We start from the raw sequence: 27,884 nt of genomic DNA on the forward strand, positions 1-27,884 counted from the left end.
TGATTGTGTAAACTGAAACCATGCAAAACAAACTCACAATTAATGGAGAAAATTCAATTGTACTATGATCTTTTTTATTTCTCTCTCTCTTTTTTGTTTTGAAGTAAGGTCTATGCTCAATGTGGGGCTTGAACTCATGACTCCAAGATCAAGAGTCGCATGCTCTACCAACTGAGCCAGCCAGGTGCTCTTTGTTTTGTGATCTTTAAAAATTTTTTTTATCAGAACATTCAAAACTCCCTTATTGTTGGCTATAAATATGTAAAGAATTGAAAAAATAGTAAAACTACTTAGTACACTGTAATCCAAAAATGAGAAATATATTTAAAGTTTTCCTTGTAAAAAACTTATCTTTGAGATAAAAATTTAACCCTCCCCAGAATAAACTAGGGAAATTAAATTTATGTTTTATAGAATATTAAAGATATCAAAGCTTTTGAAACAGAAATTTGAACTGTGCCTCCTCCCCACCAAACACTTATCAAGAATAGTTTGATCTTGCCACCCTCTCATCACATAATTTATTATCGGAACAAGAATCTTTTCTATGCCTTGTTAAATTGTCATACTCATAAGTTTGGATCAGCTTTCAACATTCTATCCTTTGTACTTTCAGTGTCTGAAAATATCTCTGAGAGTGCCTTTAGTGTACCCATGTCATTTTCTCTAGAACCTTTTAATCCTTTCTGTAACAACTGTTCTTTTGATTTATATCGATACCTCTCTATCACCAAATTGCCTTGGCTGCATATCTAAATTCCTTGAAATGGCATCAGGGTCAATATTCGCAAATTCAACCGTTTCTCCTGTAACTCCATTTATGTTTAATTCAGATTTCACTTCCAATGTGTCTCTCTTTGTTTCTCTGCTGCTTGTTCATTCCCTCCTTCCTTTTCTTTTTGTTTTTTCACTTTCCCTCCCTCCCTTTCTTCCTTTCTTTTCTTTCTTTCCATCTCTCTCCCTCCCTCCCTTCTTTTCTTTTCCTTTCTTCTCTTTCCTTTCTCCTCTTTCTTTCTTTCTTTCTTTCTTTCTTTCCCAATGCCCTCTTTGGACTATTTTTGTGAAACATCATGTGGGTTTATCACTGGAAGATGGTGAGACAACACAACTACACTTTGCTGTCTGTGAATGAACTGAATAACAGATATGCAGTGACCAATCACTGAAAGACTTTGGAAGAAGTAATGTAATTGTTCACTGGTCATGATGTTATTATGTAATGATTTTGTATATTGAAGCAGCAAAGTTTATACCTTACACATTGTTCACAGTTAATGTACCAGTCATCAAAATTCAAACTGTGTTTTGGGGGACTGGTGTTTTAACTAACGATGGTCACTGAAATTAATACATATTAGAACCTTAAGTGAAGACTCTCTATATATGATAATAATATGAAGGATATCAAGTATCACAAAGAATCATAAAAATATTACTCTACTGTATTACAAATTTATAGATAGCTATGGATCTCCTAAAATAATATGCTGATATAATATTAATTATAGTTTAATAATTGATATTATCATGTTATTATAATAATAATTTTATTTAACCCCTAGGAATTTAGAAGTTTGGAGGGATATAATGTATGATTCAGGAAAATTTTAAAGTTCAAATTGATAAATTACTTTAGTTATAAAAACATTCAACATCAAGCTGTTATCTTTAAATAATATTTAAATATTTAAATAATAATATCAATATATTAGTAATATCAATATATTGATACTGTATTTATAGAATATATTATATTATGTGTTATATTATTATGTTATATATTAGTATAATATCAAATATTAACAATATCAATATTTGCTTATTAAAAACACATTTATGTCATAATCACATAAAAACTTTTAATTCATAATGATTACCTGAATTGAGGGAAGAAAATGTTCTTTTAAATATATATATTTAACACAACTATGTATTTAAATATATATATATATATATACTTTTTGTTTTTTAATTTTTTAGTGTTTATTCATGTTTGAGAGACACAGAGAGACACGACGCATGAGGGGGGGGATAGAGAGAGAGAGAGGGAGACACAGAATCCAAAGGAGGCTCCAGGTTCTGAGCTGTCAGCACAGAGCCCAACATGGGACTTGAACTCACAAACCATGAGATCATGACCTGAGCTGAAGTCAGGTGCTCAACCGACTGAGCCACCCAGGTGCCCTATATACTTTTAATATTTATTTGTTTTGAGAGAGAAAGAGAGCAGGGGGAGGGGCAGAGACAGAGGGAGAGAGAGAATCCAAATCAGGCTCCATGCTCAGCACAGAGCCTGATGTACGGCTTGAACCCACAAACCGTGAGATCATGACCTGAGCTGAAAGCAAGGGTTAGATGCTTAATTGACTGAGCCACTGAGGCACCCCCAGGAAATGCTTTTTAAAATTCTCCTATTATAGGGGTGCTTGGTGGCTCAGTTGGCTAAGCATCTGCCTCTTGGTCTCAGCTCAGGTTTTTGGAGTTCGAACCCCACATTGTGCTGTGCTGACAGTATGGAGCCTGCTTCAGATTCTCTCTCCCTCGTTCTCTGCCACTCCACCCCTCTCAAAACAAATAAATAAACTTAAAAAATTCTCCTATTATAATTTCTTATAAACTTATGCTTTTTTAAAAAAAATTAACGTTTATTTATTTTTGAGACAGAGGGAGACAAAGAGACAGTGCACGAGTGGGGGAGGGGCAGAAAGAGAGGGAGACACAGAATCCAAAGCAGGCTCCAGGCCCCAAGCTGTCAGCACAAAGCCCAACGTGGGGCTTGAACTCACAAACTGTGAGATCATGACCTGAGCACAAGTTGGATGCTTAACCAATTGAGCCACTTGGGTGCCTTTTTATAAACTTATGTTTAATGAGACAGTATTTTACATTGAGATTAGAATTTTTTTAATATACAATAATACTACCTATGTAATAACAAAACTGTCATGTTAATCAAATATATTGCTAATTTTTAAAATTCCTGTTTGGACTGAAGGAATTGAAATGGTTTATAAATTGTTCTTTTACCCCTAAAACTCTGTGTTTTTATATTAAAATCTATCAAATTTTGAGCATGTCTGTTTTGGAGATCAAATGATTATTTTTTTATTTTAAGGGGATGGTTAGTGCTCCCAGCATTATTTAGTAAGTTAAAGCCTTAGGTGTTAAATCTGATTTTTGGTTGAGCTCTCAGAAGGAAAGGATGATTCATAGGCACCTTGAGACAGTCACTTATCCCACATGAACTAAGGAGCATATATTCTCCAAGGCTCTGAAAATAAAGACAGTGCTAAGTACCATCTCTTGAAGTCATGTTGTGTTTTCTGCAAGATGTTAAGATAAAAATAAGATTGTTTGGATAACATTCAGGTTTCATGAGTGTATGTGTATAATGCATGAGAATTTGGATGAGTAAATATGCATAGCATAATTCTTTTAAAATGATGTACTTTTAGACTGATTGACTTACCAGAACTGCTGAAATAAGAAAACACACTCCAATTTAATTTGCAATAATGGGGACATTGGCTCTTCTACAGTTATTTTAAATGTATACATGCCTGACTGTGAATGGATCAAGTGCGTCATTGGCATTGCACTGAAATCATTCAGACACTTTTTTTTTGCCATCACAGGTAGAGCGGGAAAAGGCCATTCTTCTGGCCAATCTCCAGGAGTCACAGACGCAGCTGGAACACACGAAGGGGGCGCTGACAGAGCAGCACGAACGGGTGCACCGGCTAACAGAACACGTTAATGCCATGAGAGGCCTACAGAGCAGCAAAGAACTCAAGGCTGAGCTGGATGGGGAGAAGGGCCGGGACTCAGCGGAGGAGGCCCATGACTATGAGGTGGACATCAATGGCTTAGAGATCCTTGAATGCAAGTATAGGGTGGCAGTAACTGAGGTGATTGATTTGAAAGCTGAAATTAAGGCCTTAAAGGAGAAATATAATAAATCTGTAGAAAACTATACTGATGAAAAAGCCAAGTATGAGAGTAAGATCCAAATGTATGATGAGCAGGTTACAAGTCTTGAAAAGACCACCAAGGAGAGTGGAGAGAAGATGGCCCACATGGAGAAGGAGTTGCAAAAGATGACCAGCATAGCCAACGAAAATCACAATACCCTTAATACAGCCCAGGATGAGCTGGTGACATTTAGTGAGGAGCTAGCCCAGCTTTACCACCATGTATGTCTGTGTAATAACGAAACCCCCAACAGGGTCATGCTGGACTATTATAGGCAAAGCAGAGTCACTCGTAGTGGCAGCCTGAAAGGGCCTGATGATCCCAGGGGACTTTTGTCTCCACGATTAGCCAGGCGGGGTGTGTCATCCCCAGTAGAAACAAGGACCTCATCTGAACCAGTTTCAAAAGAAAACACAGAGGCCAGCAAAGAACCAAGTCCAACCAAGACCCCCACAATCTCTCCTGTTATTACTGCCCCACCATCATCTCCAGTATTGGATACAAGTGACATCCGCAAAGAGCCAATGAATATCTACAACCTTAATGCCATAATCCGGGACCAAATCAAACATCTGCAGAAAGCTGTGGACCGGTCCTTGCAACTGTCTCGTCAAAGAGCAGCAGCACGGGAGCTGGCCCCCATGATTGATAAAGACAAGGAAGCCTTAATGGAAGAGATCCTCAAGCTCAAGTCCCTGCTGAGCACCAAACGGGAGCAGATTGCCACACTGAGAGCAGTACTGAAAGCCAACAAACAGGTGATCTCATTCTACTGACAACACACGCTAGCCAACGCTTTCTTAACTAGTTAATTCTTTAATGGTTTTAGTGTCCGTTATCATCAGGGTGAGAGTTCAGATTCCTGGTCAGCAGAGTAATAAATCAAACTACGTCTCAGTGCCAGATCAGAATGTAATAATTATTTTTCAGTGAGTGAGTAGATGATACAGGAGAGTAGCTATGCCCCTCTAGGGGAGGTCGAGGAGAGGAAGTTAAAGCAGGATCCAAGAGGAAGATCTAGTTGCAGATGTAGAAAGGCAATTCAGGCAGTACTTAGCTGGAGTCCAGCAGTCACTGAGTATGGAAACAGGAGATGGAGGGGGGTTGAATGGGCTGGCATGGCAGCATATACCAGGGAGACACTCTGGCAAGCCCCAGAGCGAGCAGAGGGGAGCCCTCTAGAGAGAGATATAGAATGTCTACGAGCTCTGCCAGTGACCACGTATCTGAAATTTAGGTTCAGTTGCGATGTTAATTCATCACCTAGCTTAAGCTGTGGAAAGTTTTTCCTAAGCATAGATCTTGTCCTTCTGGAATAAGCAGGAATGCTACAACATGACCCTACCTGACTAATTCCTAGATCTTCTCTGTGACTGAATTTGTTTTCCACCCTTGAGCTTTACCTGGGTGAGAATGCTGTGAAATATAGATGGGAAAATATTTTTAACCTCTGTTTAGTTTCTCTGGAACATAAACCTTAAAAGATACATTTGAGAAGGGTGCTGATAAAGGGTGTTGATAAAGGGAAAGCATCAGATGCCTTCTTGCAAATGTAGGCAGTGCTGGTGTTGGGGGGTGAGGGTTAATTTCAGATGCAATGCTCCTTCTCCTTTTACCCTCATATGAGGGAAGCCACACCAATATTGTGTCATCCACAGTACAGTTTTCTAGCGTCTTTGTCTTTAGTTCCCATAAATCCCCTGATATAATTGGGAGGTCTGTCCCACAAGCACTAATTTCTTTGCACTGTAAACATGTTTTATATAAATCTAAGGACAAATTAGGACCTTCTTTTGTGCCATCACTTCAAGGAAATAGAAGAGATTAGGATGAGTAAAGAATTTGTGAGAGATCTGATTCCAATTTGAGGTCAGAATGAAAGAATTTGTGGGGCGCCTGGGTGGCTCAGTTGGTTAAGTGTCCGACTCATGGTTTTGGCTCAGGTCATGATCTCATGGTTTCTGAGTTCGAGCCCCTGTCAGTGCAGAGCCTGCTTGGGATTCTCTCTCTGTCCCTCTCTCTCTGCTTTTCCCCTGCTCTATCTCTCTCTCAAAAATAAGTAAGTAAAAACTTAAAAAAAAAATAATTTGCTACCATAAACTACTACAATCCAAAGACCCAGTTATTTAGAGTTATCATAACAAACCAATACCATATCACTAAAAACCACATTAGATAAGGCTTAGACAACCTTTATCAAGGACCTAATATCCTGGGCATTCTTGCTCAAGCCACTCAAATAGCATCTCTGACTTCTTCCTGAAGGTTGAATATGAACAACCTAGAAATCTAGATCTATAAGTGACAAGATGCTTAAATGATGCAGAAGTATAGATAGGCATGGTTGATAAGCCATGAAAGACTAATTTGTGAATGAGCATTCATTTATTACATAGTTCAAGGCAGGTGGTAGATAATGATGCCAATTAAGTGACCAAGTAATCTAGTAGGAGTTCAACACATGCCTGTTAACTGTTTGCAGAGTAGGACGTGTCATTGAGAGGTACAAACAGTATCATAGGAATTCAGGGCAATACAGGAATACAAAGCATTCCTGGCTAAATTTTTATTTTCTCAGTGGTTTGTGGTACCATTTGCATTACACTAGCGTCACAAACCGTATGGTCTCAGTAAATAAAATGAAAACACATTTCTAGCCATGCATTTAGTTTACATTTTAATGATGTTGGCCCTATCGCTATGATGCTTATGTGCCATAAATAACTTCAGATGTCTGCAGATGACATCCATTATGTTTAGACATTGTGGAATGTTCACTATTAAGACTAAGGTAAGAATTCTGTCATAAAGGGAAAAGGGGGAATCTTCTTGTTTTAAAAATAGACATTCTGCGTTCTCTATGAATTTTTTCATAGACTTCAGGTTTTTCTGTATGCAGTGTCTTCTGCTGAAATATGCAAATGTTTATGAAATAGCATCTGTGTACTAAACTGTGCTAGATGCTAAACATTCAAAGAAGAGTGATACATGGTCCCTGCCCTTCAGAATAGGACTCACAAACTGGTGAGAATGTTGGGAAAGAAACAGATCATTACAGTTTGATATTATACATGCTGTAATAGAAGTTATGGAAACATTGCCGAGGAAGCAATTGATGTTTCCTAAAGGAGTTAGGAAAAAAAAAAAGACTTCATGGAAGCAGTTTTACTTGAGTTTGTTGTTAAAGGATAAGGAGTTGTTTTCCAGGAGAGGAAGAAACAATTCCAAGCAGAAAGAATAGTAGGTAGAAAGTCAAAGAATAGAATGATATATTCAGGGAATGGTTGTGAAGATGTCTGTGGCTGGAAGCAAGATTTTTTATTTACAAAGTTAAGTTAGGGAGCATGGAGAATGTAGCAAATGCAGACATCAGCAAATCTACTCATGGGCTGAAGATACTTAGAGTTTCTAACTTCTGAAAAGGCTTTGTGCAGTCTGGACCAACAAGTCTACAAACAGAACTGAGTCTTTGGGGGCATTTCTCACAAATAATAAATGAGTTTGTGCTTCTATTTCAGATCTTGCTCTTCTGTTATTCCCTTCTCTCCTCCCCTTGGATAACTGATCATTTGGCTTCATATGCTTACCAATTTGTTACACCTACATTTTCACAACTTAAGCTTAACGGTTCTATATGAATATATGTATAAATTTAAAAAAAAATTAAACTGCCATTTTTCTCCCCAGATCAATTTCTGCATTCTGGATAATTTTCTGAATCGGTAGTATTTCTGAAGATTCCATTGAGTTATAGCTACAGAATACGCTAAAATGTTTTATCAGTAAATTCTCATTTTAATCTGAATTTAAATTCAATTAAAACCTATAAGAAGCTACTTTGGAATCAAGACATTAACAAGTTACTCTATCCTAACATTGTTTTAATTATAAAAAGAATCCAGGTATCTCGATAGAAGTTGGCACTTTGCATAAGAAAGTTCAAGCTGTCCATTTTAAGCACAAAAGGAAATGTTAAAAACCAGGAACATCCCATTAGCAATGGATTTTTCTTCATTAGTAGTGGATTTTTTCATTAGTATTGAGTATTTTTACACACTCTGAAAAGCTGTGGTTAACAGTTTGTTTAAAATGGTATGTTTTCGGGGTGCCTGGGTGTCTCACTCGGTTAAGCGTCCGACTTCAGCTCAGGTCATGATCTTGCGGTTTGTGAGTTCAAGCCCCGCATGGGGTTCTGTGCTGACAGCTCAGAGCCTGGAGCCTGCTTCAGATTCTGTGTCTTCATCTATCTCTCTGCCTCTCCCTTGCTCATGCTCTGTCACTTTCTGCCTCAAAAATAAATAAAACATTAAAAAAAATTTTTTTAAATGGTATGTTTTCTGTTTGGCTTCAATATATATACAACATGTGCTGTGCATCAAACAGGCAGTCCCTGAATACACATTGATTTCATGCATTGATTCAGTTAACATTTTTCTTTCTTCTTACGGTGTGTCAAACTAGTTTTCAGTTTGAAACGCTGTTAATTCCAAAAGATTCAGAAATGCCCAAATTCTAAGTTCAAAGGGATATTTTAATTCATTCAAACATTTTGGAATTTCTCCTTTTTATGGAAATTGTGAAGAATTAAATTAGACTATAATTTATTGTTTTGAAGTTGTATGCAAAGGCAGGAAGTAATCGGTTCCTTGTGAATTCTTTTCCTTACACATGTAATATGGATTTATAGTTTATAGTGTACTCATACTATAAATTGCAATGGCCTGTGTCTTTTATTCTATGTTTTAGGCCCCTAGAGCACAGGGGCAAGAATATTTGCATTCTGTTATATTTCTTTTTCTTTTTTACTTTTTTTTAACATTGATTTATTTTTGAAAGAGCACAAGTGGGGGAGGAACAGAGAGAGAGGGAGACACAGAATCTGAAGCAGCCTCCAGGCTCCAAGTTGTCAGCACAGAGCCCAACATGGGGCTCGAACTCACGATCCATGAGATCATGACCTGAGCTGAAGCCGGACATTTTACTGACAGAGCCACCCAGGCGCCCCGCATTCTGTTGTATTTCATTTGGAACCTGTGCTTCTTTACTGCCTTCTCCTTGATAAAATCCTTCTTGGATAAAGTTTAATTTTAGCTCCCTTTCTGTCTGAAAAATTGCGGACTCAAGAATTTGCGTTAAAATATTTTCTGAACTACGATCATTTCCTTAGCTTCTGATACTCTGGTTCACAGCTGGCTTCCAGAGCGATTTAACCATGTTATGGATTTTAAAGAAAAACTGCCTTATGTCCGTCCAAATACATATATATGTTTATATAAAATTAACCAAACCAATTTCACTTTCCATTTATGAAAGAAAGTCCTAGACCCAGCATGGAAAAATCTGTATGATAGGTTTTCCTGATACGAAAATCCTAAGCGTTGTGATTTTTCTGCTTCAGACAGCTGAGGTGGCTCTAGCTAATCTCAAGAACAAATATGAAAATGAGAAAGCAATGGTGACTGAAACTATGACGAAGCTTAGAAATGAACTGAAGGCTTTGAAAGAAGATGCAGCAACTTTCTCATCCCTGAGAGCAATGTTTGCAACAAGGTAACAGTTTTTTCTTCCAAGATGAGGTGGGGTGCTTGGGAGAAAGACTTTAAAATTCACATTCACATGCACACCTCTTGGTGTGCCATCTAAGGGTGAGGGGTGAAGAAAATACTTGAGATTCCACTCTGACCTAAGGCAAAATGTTGTGTGCTGTTTTCCAGAGCCCTCTACTGGACACACTGGATCAAGCAATTCGTTTACATAGAAGTATTTTTAAATTAATAGATATTTTTCCCTAGAGCTTATGTGCCAAAAAGAATTAGGACCCCCCCCCCAAAAAAAAGCCTCCGATAATGGGGAGGAAATGTTTTTCTTAAAATTGCTAAATATTGTATTATCACCACTGAAATTTATTTCTGTGACATAAAAGTGCTTATCATTAGTAAGTATTGCATGAGAAAGACATGTTCATGATGAATATAAGTACTCATTATATCAGCTAATTATTTGGACTTTAATACACTATGAATTAAATTATAATTTTTTTTTGTGAGAGAGAGCATGAATGGGGAAGTGGGGCAGGGAGAGAGAGAGAGACAGAGAGACAGAGAGAGAGAGAGAATGAGACAATCTTAAGCAGGCACCACACTGTCAGCACAGAGCTCAACGTGGGTCTTCATCTCATGAACTGTGAGATCATGACCTGAGCTGAAATCAAGAGTCAGACGCTCAACCAACTGACCCATCCAGGCGCTCCTAAATTATAATTTCTAAAATGTAATTGTATTTATCACCAAGTTTTTCACATTGCCATGCTAATTAACTAGACAAATATTAGTGACTACCTCTCCCCACCAGTTTCATTATGAAGTGCTTTGTGTTTAAACTTGAAGTGATTAAGCATGTATGGATTCAAAGGTTTCAAAATCTTGAGATTTTCAATAGTGTCGCCATCCCCTTTTTACTGTCACAATTCAGTGCCAAAACAAAAGCAGTCATGTGTCTTATATAATACACACGTGGTACAAAATTCATAAAGCATAACTATGGGTTTATTTGCAGATTTAGTAGATAACTTATATGTAGCTAATATAAATGTAAAAAACAAAACAAAACAAAACAAATCCTGGGTTTTATAGGAGCCCTGGAATCTGTCCGGCTTTCTTGCATATGAGGAGAGAAAAGTTTCAAGCTCATACTTTGTGATTGACTCTCTCGGTGATGGCCGCTAGAGGGCTAAGTGCTTGGTGAACCACAGAGATGCAGAAGACCTGAATGAGCTGACCTCTGGGTCTGATCCTGGGAGAGTTTGAGGAATAGAGTGGATATATTTATACACCTCTGGCCACCGTGGGGGGCAGGATAGAGAATGGGGATGCTACACAGTGCTCCCCTCTTTGATGAAAGAAATCAGTCAGCATTACATGTAGAATTAAAACATATACATTTCCTCTTTTAAACAGAAGTCAAAATATTTTTAATGGGACATTTATAGTCTTAATCTGGCTTAAATAACCAGAAATTTGTTTTTTTGTTTTGTTTTGTTTTGTTTTTTTAGGTATAGTAACTGTCTTGCTCCCTAGTATTTTTTAAAATATTGTTATCTGACCAATTAAAATAAATCCAGGATGTTAAACCCACCTCGTATTTTACTAAGACGCAATATTTCTTTTGGTATCCCTACTATGCTTCTTGACATTTAAGTTTAACAAAAATGGGACCCACCTGCATTTCAAGTTCTTTCACCTAGAGTCTGTTTTTTCTTTAAAATGCTGCAAGGCTTATCTTAATTTCAAAGTTTGCACGGCACATTTTGGATATCTCCATCAAGTCATTAACTCTCAGCTGGTGCATGAAGAGTATTTGTTGTTATTATGTTAGTGGGTAAGTAAACTCAGAAAAAAAAAACTGAAAATTGTGTGATCAAGCCTCCCTTCCAAATGTTTGTGTGCTTAGATTTTACTTTTGTTGGGGAAAAAAGATCACTGAGCTTATCTTTTGGCTACAGCACGAGTATCAAAGCCGAAGAAAGATGTTCCCGACAGCCTGCTATATCTGTATCAAACCCTATGCAAATCTTGATTTTCTTTGACATCTATGGCTTTATCTTCTGGTTAAGAAATCTTTGAAAATATTCAGGTTTCTAATTCAGGCAAATCTGCCATATTGAAAACAGTGCAGCTGCAATGGGGACTCAAAGTAAAACCTATAAATACAGATAAAGGAGGAAATGTTTTCTTTATAAACACTATTATTCCTTTGCATGCTACAAGCCTAGTCTATGATAAACCTGTCACATTCCTCTGAAGAAGATCATGTTACACAGTAGAAGAAGCTATTGTAACACATCTAAGATGATGTGAACATTACCTGAAATGTTACAGTTCACTCTTCTGCCACCATGGAGCAGCCTCCATAATAACTCTGTCACTGGGGTTTAAGATGTCATCCATTAAGAGTGTCCCCATATGCACTCCATGGTATGGAAGAACCATCAGTTCTTGAACCTTCTCCAGTTTTCCACTGTAATAGGTTACCTCCATTCTGCTCAGGGAAGACCAGTGTTCTAAATCTAAATTCCAGTGAAATTCTCAACTCAAGTTCCACATTTAGTATCCCCAAGATTTTCTCCTGACCACTTTTTTGTTTGGGTTCTAGATGTGATGAGTATGTCACACAGTTGGATGAGATGCAGAGACAGTTAGCAGCCGCAGAGGATGAGAAGAAGACTCTAAACACTTTGTTACGAATGGCTATCCAGCAAAAACTCGCCCTGACCCAGCGGCTGGAGGACTTAGAGTTTGACCATGAGCAGTCCCGACGCAGCAAAGGCAAACTTGGAAAGAGCAAGATCGGCAGCCCTAAAGTAAGTGGGGAGGCATCAGTCACCGTGCCCACCATAGACACTTACCTCCTGCATAGTCAGGGCCCACAGACACCCAACATTCGGGTCAGCAGTGGCACTCAGAGGAAAAGGTATGCATGCAGCGATCTTCATAGTATGGTGCAGAGGCCAGATTTTTAGTTAACTGCAAAAATTAATGTGCTCTTATTGTGGAGGATGGAGGAAGGGAAGGAAGAGAAAAACTGGGAGTGGGTGTATAAATGGGCCTTGCTTGGCCCTTCCAAATCAAATCCTTTTGATAATCGTGTTTATTTGTTCCTTTCTGTCCCCCATGCCCCACGTCTTGATTAACCATAATATAATTTTTGAGTATCTGTCAACATTTTTGCTGTTCTTTGTATGCATAAATTTGCCTCTCCCTTACCTCCAACCTAAAAATTGATAGACAAAAAAAGGTGGATATTAAGAATGAAGCTGCGTTTTACGTGACATTTAAAAGTCATTGTACCTCTGGTAATGGTGCTAGTTACCAGCTTCTCTTTAATGCGGCAAGGATATGAATATGTTCTTTTAGGGAAGCTTGTCCACATTACCAAATCTGACAACTGACTCAAAGGAGATGTCTATATTTAGGTAAATGGAATTGATTGTGTGTAGTCTTTTCCTTAAAAGCAGGTTGTTGTGCCTTTTCATTTCGTATGTGAATGTTGCTCAAAGAAATCATTTGCAAGGTTATTAGTGGCTTGATTTGGTGACCTTTTTACAGAGTCCTGGATGTTGAATTACTTACCCTGTATTTTCAGTTAATGGTAAAATTTGTATTTTAGGAATTTTCAGTAAAGTATCAAATAATATAAATATTTTCTATTTGCGGTTCAAACTGACTAACGATAATAAATTTCTTTTCCAGTATCCAGTACAGTTTCCAAATAGGGTTGTATCCTGGTATGGAAACTAAGCAATAAGCAAAAATCTTGACTTACATGTTTTAAAAAAATTAAATGCCAATGTAAATAATGTTGTCACTGGTGAGGCTTTGAAAGGTAATTAAAGTAAAACTTTTTTGTTTCCTATATGTATTTTCTTGGATCTCCTGCAAGACAATTTTCACCTTCCCTTTGTGATCAGAGCCGTCCCAGGACTTCAGGGGCTACCTACCTACAGAATTTATTAAGAGTTCCCCCTGATCCCACCTCCACAGAATCATTTCTTCTGAAGGGCCCCCCTTCCATGAATGAATTCATCCAAGGGCACCGGCTCAGCAAGGAAAAAAGGTTAACCGTGGCTCCACCAGGTAAACATTTTTTCCTTGGGTGCATGTGATGCAGATGATTAGCTGAGTAGACCACTCCCCCTTCCTCCCAACCACTCATGTCCACCCATCCACGGAGTCCAACTTGGACCACAGGTAAATTCCTGCAGCTAACATAAAAATGCCTTTATGCCTAGCTTCCCGTTTCCTCCTTGACTCGGCCAGACGAGCATTCCTTAGGAGTCTCCAAGGACTTCCTTTTAACAGCCAATGATGGTAAATGAGAGTTGGAAGGAATGGGATAGGTCAAGGGAACCTAGCAACAGGCGTAATGCAGGGCACACCCCCCGGGTCCTATCTGCAGCGTGGTAGCTCATAGCGATTCCATCTTGATCAAATTTTGTCATTTTGTTCTGATATTTTTTAAGGTAGTTTCAGTCAAGGGAGCTATCTTTATAAAAAGCCTTTGGGGCTAATCTCCTTTTGTAGTGACTCAGAATGTCTCTTCAATCACTATAGAGAAAATAGAAGTAAAATCCGCTAAGGTTTTGCTCCTCTGGAACATTTACATCTTAATGTAATATTCTTGTAGTTTGCAAGCCCTTATTGATTTATGCTTACCAATATGCTCACATTTTATTTTTAGCTTCACTGTTTTGCATTTTTCTTTTTCTTTATAAAAAATTTTTCCTATGAAGAGCTTCCTATGTGACTTCTGGCAAATAAAGTTCAGCCCTCTGAGAAATCCCTGCATGCGAATTATAGGTCAAAGGTGTTATACAGGAAGTCCATGAAACAAAATAAGCCCAAAGGCAGCATAATGGTTAGTTGTCACAGGGAATGAAAAATTAAAACTAATTCAAGTTAGTTGTCAACACGAGCATCTATATTTCTGGCCTCCCTTGAAAGATTCTGAATATCTGACAGCCCGAGGTCAGTGTCCGTGCGTGTCAATAACCTGTCAGAGCCTCGTACTGGCTGCTGCTTTTATGCACTTTTCCACAGCCCCCTTACTCCCGAGTACTGATACCCAGCCTGCTGCACCCATTTTTGTTATCTTCTGGACCCTACTATAGCCTTTGAGTTTGCCACAGAATTTTTTTTTTTTTAATTCACTTTAGTTGTCTCACCTACCTCATTTACTTGATGTTTACCTTAATTCCTTTTTGGAAACCTCTGCCTTTGGATCTGTAATAATATCCTCATATGATTCACGAATCAGCCTACTGATTGGGATGAAAAGGTGTGGTGTGGAAATTTATAGCACATAATCAACATTCTAAGAATGTTTGAGCAAATGGGTGATGATAACGAGTTGGGAGAGCATATCAGCCAAAATGTATGCCAAAAAACAAAACAAAACAAAAACAACAAACAAAAACCTACAACTCTGCCAGGTGTTCTTACTTTCATAGCTCATTTCCTAATATTTCAGACCCCTTTGGAAGGTACCTTGAAGTATCTGTAAATCACCAAAACGATTGTGATTCATCAGGATATCTAACTTGAATAAAACACTTCAAGTTGTTTTAGTGTTCCAAGTGGATTTAGTAGCACTATCTATTGGAACTTAGGAAAGAAATCCTATGATTAATTAGGAACCCTATTGTATTTGAATTAAAAAGTGACCTATCAGTAAGATTAAAAATTAATAAATATTAACAATAACTGTTTTCATTTTGTGTATGATCATTTGATCCTTATTTACATTAATGTGTATTTATATCATTGTCATTACATTGTCGAAACCATTAACATTACATTGTAAACTTTTCTATGCTACTACCTCGACTATTTTTATTTTTAAAGGTTGTATCATAAATTTTATTTCAGATTTTATTCCTTTAATCTCTACTTCTCCTGTTAACTGCTGGGGTGTTTTTTCATTCTTTGTTATTTTCTGCAGTGCTGCTAGAAATACTCTCATGCATTCAACTTCTCATCAGTTTCGTTTTTTTCTCAAGTGAGATCACTGGGTTACAATGATGAAAATCTTTATGTTTTTTGCTCCGTTTTGATGTTGCTGTCAAAGAGGATAGATCAGTGTACTAAGAGTCTCACAGAATATTTTTCCCTTTCCACACATTCTGAATGTTTCTAGTTCTTTTTGCACACTGTACCCATCTTGCAACTCTAAGGCTAGTGAGCCTACATGAACGAGAGTAGCATTATGTTTTCTCAAACACTTGAGTTTCAAATAACCAGAAAATGCCGTTGGTCTTAGAAATTATTATTTTATACAAGATTAGAGATGTAAATAATGTGGCATTGAGAATCATCACTAGGCCAGAAAATCATTTTAATCACAACTTACTATATATCGATAAACCTTACATTTTTAACCATTTATTTGAAGTTAAAATAATGGAAGAGGGGAGGGAGTAAAGCTGTTATCATAGCCTAAGGAATTTTCAGTTTTATACCACGGGCCCAACCAGATTAGTTCTTAATCAATTTTTAGAGCAACCCAGCAACATTTTTTTAAAAGTTTTGGTTAAATCAATTACTATAAAAAGTGACTAATTACCTATACCAAATTGTAGCTTCAAAAAATATATTAGGGTTATTGACACTATATATTATTTTTCCTAGGCTGAACTGCATTGGGTAAGACATATTAAGTATTATTTATAATGGTTTTACTATATAAAATATGTTCAATAAGCTGAGAAAGGGAAAATATACCATATATATCCAGTCCAATGTTCTCTGTAAGAAGTATTTTAAACCCATGGGAAATAATAGATTTTATTAGTCTTTTTTATTCGTGAGTTTACTATAAGTTACTGATAATTATAAAATTTACTAGCTAGTAACAATATATGTTCATCATTTTAAAAGGACAATTCCCTGTTAACTTATTAGAATGTTTTTTGATAAGTTTTCTGAAATATGTTTTTAATAGGTTGTTGTAGGTGATTATTATTATTCTAATAAGTGGGTTTTCTATTGAGGACCATTGAAGTAATTAAATTAATCAAATCATTTCAGTAGACATACAAAGAGTTTAATTTGTTTTGAAGCCTTTTGTTGAGGAATTATGACAGATATAAATCTCATTTAAAAATTTAAAACACAAAACATAAAATATTATTTACCATATATAAGGTATATTTTCAAATAGATTTTATTTCTTTGAGATGGTCAGGAGAAAACCCATCTTATTCAAGCTACAATTTCTCAATTTCTGGAGAATCAACTCTAGGATGGGGCACTGATTTTCAAAATTAATAGATTGTTTTGTACTAATTAATTTTCAACATTAATATAACCTTTTGGAGGAAATTCTGGCCTTTGCTTCTGATTTCGGCTGTTTCTGCTGCCTCATCCTCTGAAATTCCAGAGTTTCTGTCCTTAGCTTGTTGACTTTCTTGTTGATGACTTTGTCCTTATCATGGCATACAAAATGTAGTGTCCTCACACATATGGCTACTATCCTTGATGAATTTGAATCCAAAGGGACTCTGTTGTCATCAACGAGTTTACAATCAGGCAGCAGGTGGCGCATCTTTATAAAATCATTAGTTGTTTTATATTATTTATAATATAAATGGTTGTATATTATTTATATAATAATAATAATAACAATAATAACATCTTACTATTTCATCAATACTTACAATCAGTCTACCAGAATATGTGAAAGAAATCCGTGTAACGTATAGGTAAGAGTTGCTATTTCAGTAAAGACTTGACTGCATGATTTGCGCAGGTAAATTAGGTTCCTGAACCCAGTTGAAATGTGTGTATCTGTGTCTGTGTGGAGGCTTCCCCACACCAACCAGCAAATCTCAGACACCATCAGGGTGTGCTACGATTCAACTGAATTCTGACACTGTATCCAGAAATAACACTGCATTCCACGGTCCCACAAAACTGCTGCTCCCTGCTTCCCAGACACCAGTTGAAAGGCCAGATTATTACTTGTGCTTCTAACTAACCGGCTATAGATTAGGGGTTCCAATGACTCCCACTTTGGCTTCAGATACCAATCATAAATTAAGTTGTTACCTATATTTCTGACCAAATGAATCAGAGAGGCTATGAATCAGAGTTCCCATGACCCCCTCTTCAGGTTCATTAATTTGCTAGAGCAGCTCACAGAACTCAGAGAAATATGTTACTTACTAGATTACCAATTTATTGTAAAAGGATCTAAATCAGGAACAGCCAGATGGAAGAGAGGCATAGAGCAAGGTATGGCAAAGGAACTGGGAGTTCCATGTTTTCTCCCAGAGCACACTGCTGTCCCCAAATCTCCTCAGGCATTCACCAGTTCAGTCCTTTTGGGGTTTTTTGGAGGCATCATTACACAGGCACGGTTGATTAAATCATTGGCCATTGGTGATTGATTCAGCCTCCAGCCCCCTCCCCTCCCCTGAGGTTAGGCCTGGTAGGACTGAAAGTTCCAAACCTCCAATCACATGGCAAGTTCTCTTGATTCTCCTGGTAACCAGCCTCCATCCTTAGGCAGAGTCCAAAAGTCACTTTATTAACATAACTGGGGACACCATTGTCACTCCCAACACTTAGGAAATTCCAAGGGTTTTTTTTGTTTTGTTTTGCTTTTGTTTTTGTTTTGAGAGCTGTGAACCTGGAACTATGGACAAAGACCAAATAAATCTTTCTTATAAATCACAGTATTGCAACAGGATAAACAAGAAGTTTCAAACTTACAAAAGCAAGTTGGAACTCTCTTCTTGAAGTAACAGCCTGAGCAGTTTGCTCTTCGTGCTGCATTTTCCGTTTAGGAGCTTTCTCTTTTGGATGTTTTGCTTTCCCGTATCATTTCACTTCCCTCTGTCCCTCCACACTTCTCTCTTTCTCTCCCTCTCTCTGACACCATTACTGAACTCGTGTGAGAGAATGGTATTCTTGTGAAATCTGAACATTTTGTATGATGTTTTAGATTTTACCCGTGTTTAAAGCAGCTCACAGAAATGTGTTAACCTTAGATATGCAATCACCCTTTCAGATGTATAGTCAACAATAGACACGAACATGTTCATTAGTGAAAATTTCACTGCATTCAAACATTTATTTGTCTGTCTTTTATATTGCAGTTTATGCTCTTAAGCATGTATCAAAACCATATTTCTTAACTCATTTGCTCACTCACTCATTCATCAGAATGTAACAAAATGTATTGAGCTACCATTATGTGTCAGGCACTTTTCTTGGCTCTTGACATAATATGTTATGTAAGTGAAACACCATCCCTGTGCTTCAAGAAACTCATAGTCTGTAGGGGAGGTAGGTAGGCAAATAAGTAACGGTGTTAATAGGTTTTCCCAGAATAAACAGAGGGTTTAGGGTGTTTAGGAACATTCTCCCAAAAGAAATGCAAGCCCTGGTCGTGAAAGGTGGCTAGATGTTGATGGGCAGATGATAGGGATGCAGGTGTGGGTAATGAGCAGAGCCTCCTAGGAAAGGAGGTCGACCAATACAAAGGCCACGAGGTTGGGAACTAGAAATTGCAGCAGGACTGAGGAGTGATGGGAAATGACACTGGAAGGACAAGCAAGGACTTGAAAACAGACGGCCAGGTTAGTGAGAGTGGACTTTATTCCATTGGCAGAGATGACTGTTTTAAGAATAAGAACAGGTTTTCATTATATACGATTGCCCTGATAAAAGGTAGAGAATGGATTGGATGTGCCAACACCTAAGGTAAAGAAGCAGATACAGTGTCTGAAATTTGCAGATGAGAGGTGGTAGAGACTGGACGTCAAAACTGGAGCAGTGTGAATGTTGACATGTGTCTGAATGTAGAGAAGTCCAGCCATACCCAACAGCTGGTATGTCCTGTGTACCCACAGCCTACTTTAACAGCCTGTCTCCTTCATCCTCCCACATTTTGTAGGTGGAAGGAGCTCAGTGAATGCTATTTGAACTGACTTCCTGAACTAACAAACAGCCTCAGTGGCGTTTTTTTTTGTTTGTTTCCTAAAGCTTATTTTTTCCCTTAGAGGCTTCTCCATTTTTGTGGGTTCCCTTTCCCCATATCAGTATGCTTCCCGCCCCCAACAGGATTTAATTCTTGAAGTAGCCAGAGTGAACAGCATTCTGTTGAAACTTGTAACCTTGGGGCGCCTGGGTGGCTCAGTCGGTTGAGCGTCCAACTTCAGCTCAGGTCATGATCTCCCAGTTCATGAGTTTGAGCCCCGAGTAGGGCTCTGTGCTGACAGCTGGGAGCCTGCAGCCTGCTTCGGATTCTGTGTCCCTCTCTCTCTCTGCCCCTCCCCTGCTCACACTCTGTCTCTCTCTTTCTTTCTCAAAAATAAATAAACATTTAAAAAATTAAAAAAAAAAAAGCTTGTAATCTTTTGGGCTTGTATTTTCTCTTAACATAGCTTCTATAGAGTTCTTCTTTACAGATGAAAGCTTGGGTGTTTTCTGATGCTGGTCCATGTTGCCCTTACTTTGAATCTGACAAAACAGAAGTTAAATCAAAAATATCAATCCAGGGGCGCCTGGGTGGCTCAGTCGGTTAAGTGTCTGACTCTTGATCTCGGTTCAGGTCATGATGTCACAGTTGGTGAATCTGAGCCCCATATCAGGCTCTGTACTGACAGTGCAAAGCCTGCTTGGGATTCTCTTCTCTGCATCTCCCTCTGCCCTTCCCCCACTCGCTCTCTCTCTCTCAAAAATAAATATTTAACAAAAATATCAATTCAGAAAGTTACCAATCACATGTCGAAAAATACATGTTTCTGTCTTGCTCCGATGTAATATGCAATTAGAAATTGGTTCAGATTTCCAAATTTCAGTGTATCATGTATGTTGCAGGAGTATTTTTATTTTTCTGGGTCAGTCATGCTTCATTTCACAGTGGAAATGTCCGACACCCTCACATTTCTTTTCAGTATTTCTTTCAAGGAGCAATTCCATTTTTATAGGAAATCTTTTACTATAGAATGAATGATCTTGAGTTGGAATGTGCAATGTTAAGAATGCCATCTGGGGGAAGAAAAAAAAAGAATGTCATCTGAGAGATGTGTCTCTTCATTAAATTCCAGTTGAAAATTGAAAAATACCCGATTGAAAACTGAACAATGTAGCTTATTTTTCCCAATAGCTCTATATTTGGTTTGGTTAGAGAAATACCTGTGTATTCTCTAATTTAGCTGAATGTTTTGATTTTTGTCTAGATAACGAGTTTAGTATAAAAATATCTTAGAATTTTAAGATTTTCCCCCTTTCTTATTTTCTCTTACAAAGTGTTTAACCTGTGTGTATCCTATATACCAGTTTTACCATTGGGTACATAAATTACACAAATTATGAAGACTTTTCTGATCCCTTGTATCCACTAGACAGAATTGCCTTCCTCTTCCTCTCTGCCTCACTACAGGTGGCATGGACACAGTGTCTTAAATCAGATTCCTCTATGAATCTATAAGGTTTTCGGCAGGAACCCTGTTCCTTGATCTTTTACTCTTCAAGATCTTGCACTGTTCGTGGCACATAGTTGGCCCTCAGTTTGGTGGATAATTGATATTCAGTCCAAATTTTCTACGGTGTCTCAAAATATTTGGCTTTATTGTGGTTTATCATCTATACATGTAGTTCTTCTGATGTGTAGATTAGAAATAGTGTATTTCAGATGTGATGTAATGTAGGTAATAGAATAAAATCTGCATAACAGTTGTATTTGGGAACTTTTCAAGTGGGGTCTTCACTTCTCTTGTTTTATTCAATGTGTGATATATATATATATATATATATATATATATATAATCTTGAAGTTCCTGTATTTGGTTGTTTTTATATATGGGTACTTAAAAATCAAGGCAATTATAAGAAAATATCCACTTTAGAGGCAAAGTTTATGAATCCATGTAGTACAGAGTAAAAGATTGCATATAAATATGTAGGCTTTCCTCATTTTTTACTCTTACTCCTTTTTATATGTTTTTAAAATAGTTTTTAAGTATATTTTCAATAGATAATGATGGTCCAAAGTTCAAAAGGTACGAAAGAATATAAAATAGAAGGTAGCTCTCTCCCAGCCTCCTTCTCATGTCCTTCCAGAAACATTCTCTATATGTACAAGAGAATATCTATAAATACGTACATATATAATCACAAGTATATATTATATATGTATGTATTAACATTGGCACAACCACAAACATTGTTATGCATGCTATTTTTTTCACTTAATATAGCTTGGCTTCCTTTATATCAATATTCATCTTTTTGTTTATTTTTAACCAGGTGTTAATGAGGAGAAGGAAGATATACTTGAACCCTTTACAAAATCTTAAAAATGTTTTCATGTGTAGAATAGAAATATTTCTTGCTATTCAATAAAATGGGAGTCATCAGATGTTTCACCTCCTAGACCAGAGCTATTCAGTAGTAAGGTAGTGTGAACTAGATGTGTAATTTTAATCTAGTAGCCGTATGAGAAAAAGTAAAAAGAAACACATGAGCTTAATTTTAGCAATATGTTTTAACACAGTGTGTCTATATTATTATCATTGCAACATGCAGTCAATAGAAGCAAATATTAGTGAGATATCTTATGTTCTGATCTTCTTGGTCCTTGAAATTCAGCCTATATTTTGTACTTAGAATACATTGCAGTTTGAATTAGCCATATTTCAAGTGCTCAATAGCCAGATTTGGCTGGTAGTATTTTATTGAACAGTGTAGTTCTAGGCCTTCTTGCTTACCAATAGTTTTAACTACATATAATTTCTGCACAGAAACTTCAGTTTTACTCATTAACATCTAATTTTAAAATGAGACTTAAGATGGTGCATATTTAGGTTTTCTTTTAAAATGAAATGCTAGGGGACACCTGGGTGGCTCAGTCAGTTGAGCATCTAAACTCTTGATTTCAGCTGAGGTCATGGTCCCAGGGTTGTGGGTTTGGAGCCCCGTGTTGGGCTCCATGCTAAGCATGGAGCCTGCTTGATAATTCACTCTGCCTCTTCTTCTCCCCCTCCCCCCATTCTCTAAATAAATTTAAAAATGAGATATTGGGCCAAATGTTTTTTGTTGCAGATTTATTCTGCTTTGTTTGTCCCTGATTGGTGGCAATGCTCTTTTAGATAGGTACATATTAAATGTTTGTATACTCTTCTTTATACTTCTCCTTTATTTGTTACTAGGCATCTTCGTCAGTATTCTAATTTAATCCCTATTGTTTAGGTATATCCTAAGAAACCATATGTCTTAAATATTCTTAAAATAATAACACAACTGAATTTTTCTAAAATTGGTATAATCAAGCTTGTAAAAAGTCCATTTTATTTAAGTAGGGAGTACATTGAAAATGTTTATAATGCATCCTGCTAGTTTTAAATGACAGAATTTAATGACACCATATATAGACTGAAAACACACAAAAAAAACTCTTTCCAGGTGGGTCTTCTGTATTTTCCTTTTGTCCAGGATAACAGAGAAGATAAAGACAATACTAAATAAATAATTTCATGGTGCGTACTAAAGCCGCTCAATAAATAATGCAGAATTTAATGGAACATCTGACGACCAGAGGATTTTAATTTATTTTTATTTTTGTCTTTGTTTCCTACTCCCTCCTCTGTGAGGTATACTATCCAGAGCTTAAATTTTCTTGAAAGATTCCATATTTAAAATCTGAGCATTGTAAGCAAAATTAGCAGTGATAAAAAATTTACGGAAGGGATCCTCAGGAAAACAACATTGTGGCAGGAATGTACATATTAGATTAGACAATATTTTTTATTCCATGTTGACTATTTTAGTATAAGTATGTAGTTTTAAACCCACAGAAATTGAAATTTTCTTGTTAAATTCTTCAAGGAAAAAATGAAAATCTTCCCCAATATATCCATTAAGTGAAAAAAAATATAGTTTTTGATAGACCTAATTATTGCACATTCAGGGCAAAAGTGGTCAGGTCATACTTGTGTCCTCTAGAATCCAGCTAAAGATGGAGGCCTCCAGGGGCACCTGGGTGGCTCAGTTGGTTGAGCATTCCACTTCAGCTTAGGTCATGATCTCGCGATTTGTGAGTTCGAACCCCATGTCAGGCTCTGTGCAGATAACTCAGAACCTGGAGCCTGCTTTGGATTCTGTGTCTCCCTCTGTCTCTCTGCCCCTCCCCCATTCCGTCTCTCTCTCTCTCTCTCTCTCTCTCTCTCTCTCTCAAAAATAAGTAAACATTAAAAAAAGAAAAAAAAAAAGATAGAGGCCTCCAAAAAATGGCTAAGTTCAGAAGGATAATGGAGGGGCATAGATGGGCTGGGACACACAAAAGACACAGGACATTCCAGGCAATAACTGCCTTCCTCTTCTGATTCTGCCCAAATGACACTTTCTAGCTCACTAAAAAATATCAGGAGGCAGATAGAAAACATCAAGGAGACGTATACCTCTAGGATAAGTTTCTAGATTAGAGATCCTGCTTCCGACTCACTGAATTGACCAGCCTCTGCCACTAAAGGACCAACTAGTCCAAATACTGAATTTAAAAATTGCTCATGTTCTCTATGATCTACCTGTGCATGCTCCCAACTCAAGTCAGGGAACAGCCTTTATTCTGCCAACCTGTCATCTACAGCACCTACAGCACCTAACCTTTAGTATCTTGGGTATCCTTTGTGGGTGTCAGGTGCTGCAACTGTCTACCACTGGCATCACCTTGCCTTCATATCCCAAAGCTCCTTATGCAAAAGAAGAGTTTTAGTATTCTGTTCTGTTGGGCAGCTGGGACCTCCCCCTTATTGTATTCCAGGGGAGAATAGCCATCAGCCTCTTCTTTGCTATGCTCCCACTATTTAATCCTGTTTGTTGGCACTAGTCTATTGTATTCTACTGTTTGCCCTCACTGCAACTACTTAATAACCTCTGTTATTTTAAAACAAAACCCCTCTGATTATAAACATTTCCCGGGATGTTAAATCCAAACATCAGCTTTCAAAGGGATGCTTTATATCTACAAATAACTCTAAGAAAACATAAGAAAAAGCCACAATGGGTCTCCAGTGAAGCCAATCTTGAGGTTAACAACAGTAGACTCTCCTTTACATTCATAATGATATATGGACAGAGCTTCTCCCAACTCTGGAGACTCTGATTCTATGAGTACACATTATTCCCTTCATGATCGGGACTGGAGCTTGTGTACAACCATGTTTCTAAATAGACTTGCAAATAAAAACATTAAAATATTTCAGTACAAGTAGTACACTTTCCAAAAAGAAAAAGGAATATTCCCATTATCTTAAACAGAACAACCTTTTTTTGTTTGACAGTCTGAAGTGTCTATGTGTTATGAACTGACTGTACAAGGCAGGAAAGAGCAGTGTCCCACACTGAATTCTTGCAGTGTGCTAATGCTTTGATTTCCTTCCCAAAACTGATGGGACTCAATTTCTAAAAGCATACCTAGATTATTACACATGATATGGAGGCCACTGATTTAATTTAGATATGTTTCTTTGGTGCCCATCACCAAACTCTCTGGAGGCATTAATAAATAGCTGGGGAACGGACCTTTCCACGTGCTAACACTGGCTTCAGTGGCTCTCCTGAGCTCTGGGCAAGTTGGTCAGGGTCTGAAGGGGCAGCCTGAATTCTGCTGGGAGCATGGTGCAAATAATGGGTAGATGTAATGCTCATGGGAAGACTACACTTGCTTGAAATGAAGTAGTGAAAAGGTAGTTCCATAGCACTTGCACCCAGACTACTTACAGTGACCTAGTAATTAAACTTGTACAGCTCATCGACCAGAAAAGATTGACCGTGGGTGATACTCATTACATGACAATGGAGCCACCCTGGCTTTCCTTTTGTGCAACAGTATGTCCCTTCTTCTACACACCCCTCTCTTCCACCATCTATTGATGCTTCTTTGGTTATCTTGGCAGTTTCCTCAGTGTATTGTGCTTGAAAGGTATGAGAGGAAAAAGGAAAAACACCAAACAGTTGACTTTATTCCTTTCTCTTGTTTACTCTAAAAAAAGTAAAGTCATAAAGATGTCATATAACTCTTAATTTTATGGTCCTTTAATTGTCACCTCTCAGCCAAAAAGAAACAGTCATTAATGTGCTCTCCACATCACAAATCCAAAGTTTTTAGGAACTGTGCATGTAAAAGCCAAGTTCGTTTCCATTTTGCTCATTACTGGACTCTGGAGATTTCCTTTTTCTTTTTTGGTGTATAGGTTATGTCACTTTCATGTGTCCAGACCATAAATCAGATCTCCTTCAGGGGGACTGCTCAGGTAATGGCATTAGTCTGTGAAGGTTCTCAAGAAACGGACTGATCAGATTGTTACTCTTAAAATAGTTAAAGGAAACAACTCTAATTTCAAATATTTGCATTGATTTATATGAAAATGTGTGTGTTTATTTTGCAGGATACTGGTTTAGAAACAGGACTGTCATTTTAGCTAAACCTACTTTTAGTGGATATGAAATTGTTGCTTTTTTTAGTTGAAGGGATAAACTTTCCTCACATGAAGTACTTTTTTGCTGCTCCGATGCTGTTCATCTAGTCTGTTTTTTGCTCCAAACTGGGCCTTGCCTTCCAATTCTTCATCACACATAAGGGTATGTCTGACTCCAAATAGAATCAATCGATGATCAGCTTAGATGGTAAGATCTGAAATTACAAGTTTAGAGTAGGAGGGAGTACCATCCCTGGTACTCTGGTCAAATGGCACCCAAGACTGGCACAGATGTCACAGGGAGGATGCTATTTAGCTTACCTTGCACACCGGTTTCTGGCAGCCCACAGTCACGGCTCCGCCTCCATTCATACGTCCTTAAAAAAAACAAGTATAGATTAGTTGCTTACTCTGAGTAGGTATTTATGGAATAAGCCGTTATGTAATGACACAGAATCAGTTAAACATACATTTTTTTCTCTTTTTATGCACTACTTGACATCAAAAGCAAAAAGAGGTAAGTTGGCTATAAACCTGTAGGTGAACCTCATTTTCTTTAATAGATTTATTCTTGAGTAGCTTTGCTTCAAACAAGTTTCCATAAGTCAAATACTTTTACATTAGGAAGCTTGTCATTGTAGATCCTTATTCTTTGATAAATGAATAAGCACCTTCTGTAAACCTGGATTTTAAAAATATTTAATATTTAAAGATACTGCTTTTCCTTTAACCGAGTTATACTTAGGATTTAATTTGCTTGTGAGGACATAGTGCATTTTGTAACACTTGGTTTAGTTTGGGGGTTTCTGAATTGTTCCCCCCCCAAAATATGGATTACATCAGTATTTCTTCTTTTCCAAGAAAAGTGAAAAAAGGCAAGAAACAACTGACATTGGTGAACATCTATAATTTTCAGATCCATCGCTTTACAGAAGAGGATGCCCTGAACCTCTCAGAATATTTTCTAGTGTTGACTTTTTTATGATGAAAAAATATTAAATAAGAAAATCAAACACATTTCACTGAGTGGTGTCTCATATATTTTTCTTTTCGGGATATATTTTTACAATTGATCTTTTTGGTGGGTTTTCGGTGGTAGTTTGTTTAACTTATTTCTCTCTTGTGTCTTTTTGGTGATGAATCAATTCTGACATTTCAAAGGTATAGCTGGTCTTCATCTGCTACGTGCTATTATTCACTTTGCTGAATGAGAACAGACCCATCATACCACCTTGAGTTAACTCTGCCAGCTAACATTGTCCTTGGGAAGGTCATTTCTGAACAAAAGGCTGTTTTCCAAAAGGTGTCTAATTGGTGTAAGAATCTGGTAGCAAAATGTACTTTTACCTCTTGGTGCCACTGTATTTCATCCCCCTCCCCTCCTTTATCTTCTGTCCTTCCCACCGTAAGGAGTTGATTACACATGTGCTCATGGTTTCATTATACATTGTTCAGGAGCAGAAGGCTGACTATATTGCAGGGCATTTTTATATTTCTCTTTCGCAAGGTTAGAAATAAAAAACAGATTGTGAATATTGCTTTGTTTTATCAGCTAGTTATATGATATCCATGAGGACAGCAGATGGAAAGCTGGGTGAAAGTTTTTGTTTAATCTATGATGACTGAAAGGTTTAAAGATGCTCCCTCTTCTTCGCAAGTCATGCTCTGATTCTACATCATTGAAGACAATTTTAATGCTTGTCACCAAAATGTGATAAACTATATGCAGTTGTCATTTGTATGAAGGTGGAGCCAGTTTAAAGATGTGTTATCGGGTCATATGTTTGCATTGTCTATATTGAATTTTTTCTATGTATTTCAACAATTCTGTCTTTACTGTTCTCTGGAAAATTTTAATGAATGATTGTTTCTATCAAGGGTATAAACATGTCATGGAATTTGCTGTGTTAAACACTGATGGAAAGATAAGGCT

At 37.3% G+C, this 27,884-nt stretch overlaps 1 protein-coding gene across 1 annotated transcript in view; it reads left to right on the top strand.

Annotated features, from left to right (window-relative positions):
• The window catches only part of BICD1 (BICD cargo adaptor 1), a 251,571-nt gene that overhangs the window by 208,070 nt on the left and 15,617 nt on the right, over positions 1–27,884 (top strand). The window contains exons 5-9 of the mRNA XM_047866664.1: positions 3,636–4,730; positions 9,371–9,522; positions 12,124–12,441; positions 13,411–13,604; positions 26,460–26,468. Coding sequence (XP_047722620.1) covers positions 3,636–4,730; positions 9,371–9,522; positions 12,124–12,441; positions 13,411–13,604; positions 26,460–26,468 — 1,768 coding nt within the window. The remainder of the gene's footprint in view (positions 1–3,635; positions 4,731–9,370; positions 9,523–12,123; positions 12,442–13,410; positions 13,605–26,459; positions 26,469–27,884) is intronic.

The sequence above is a fragment of the Prionailurus viverrinus genome, chromosome B4 (genome assembly GCF_022837055.1).
Source record: "Prionailurus viverrinus isolate Anna chromosome B4, UM_Priviv_1.0, whole genome shotgun sequence".
NCBI lineage: Eukaryota > Metazoa > Chordata > Mammalia > Carnivora > Felidae > Prionailurus > Prionailurus viverrinus.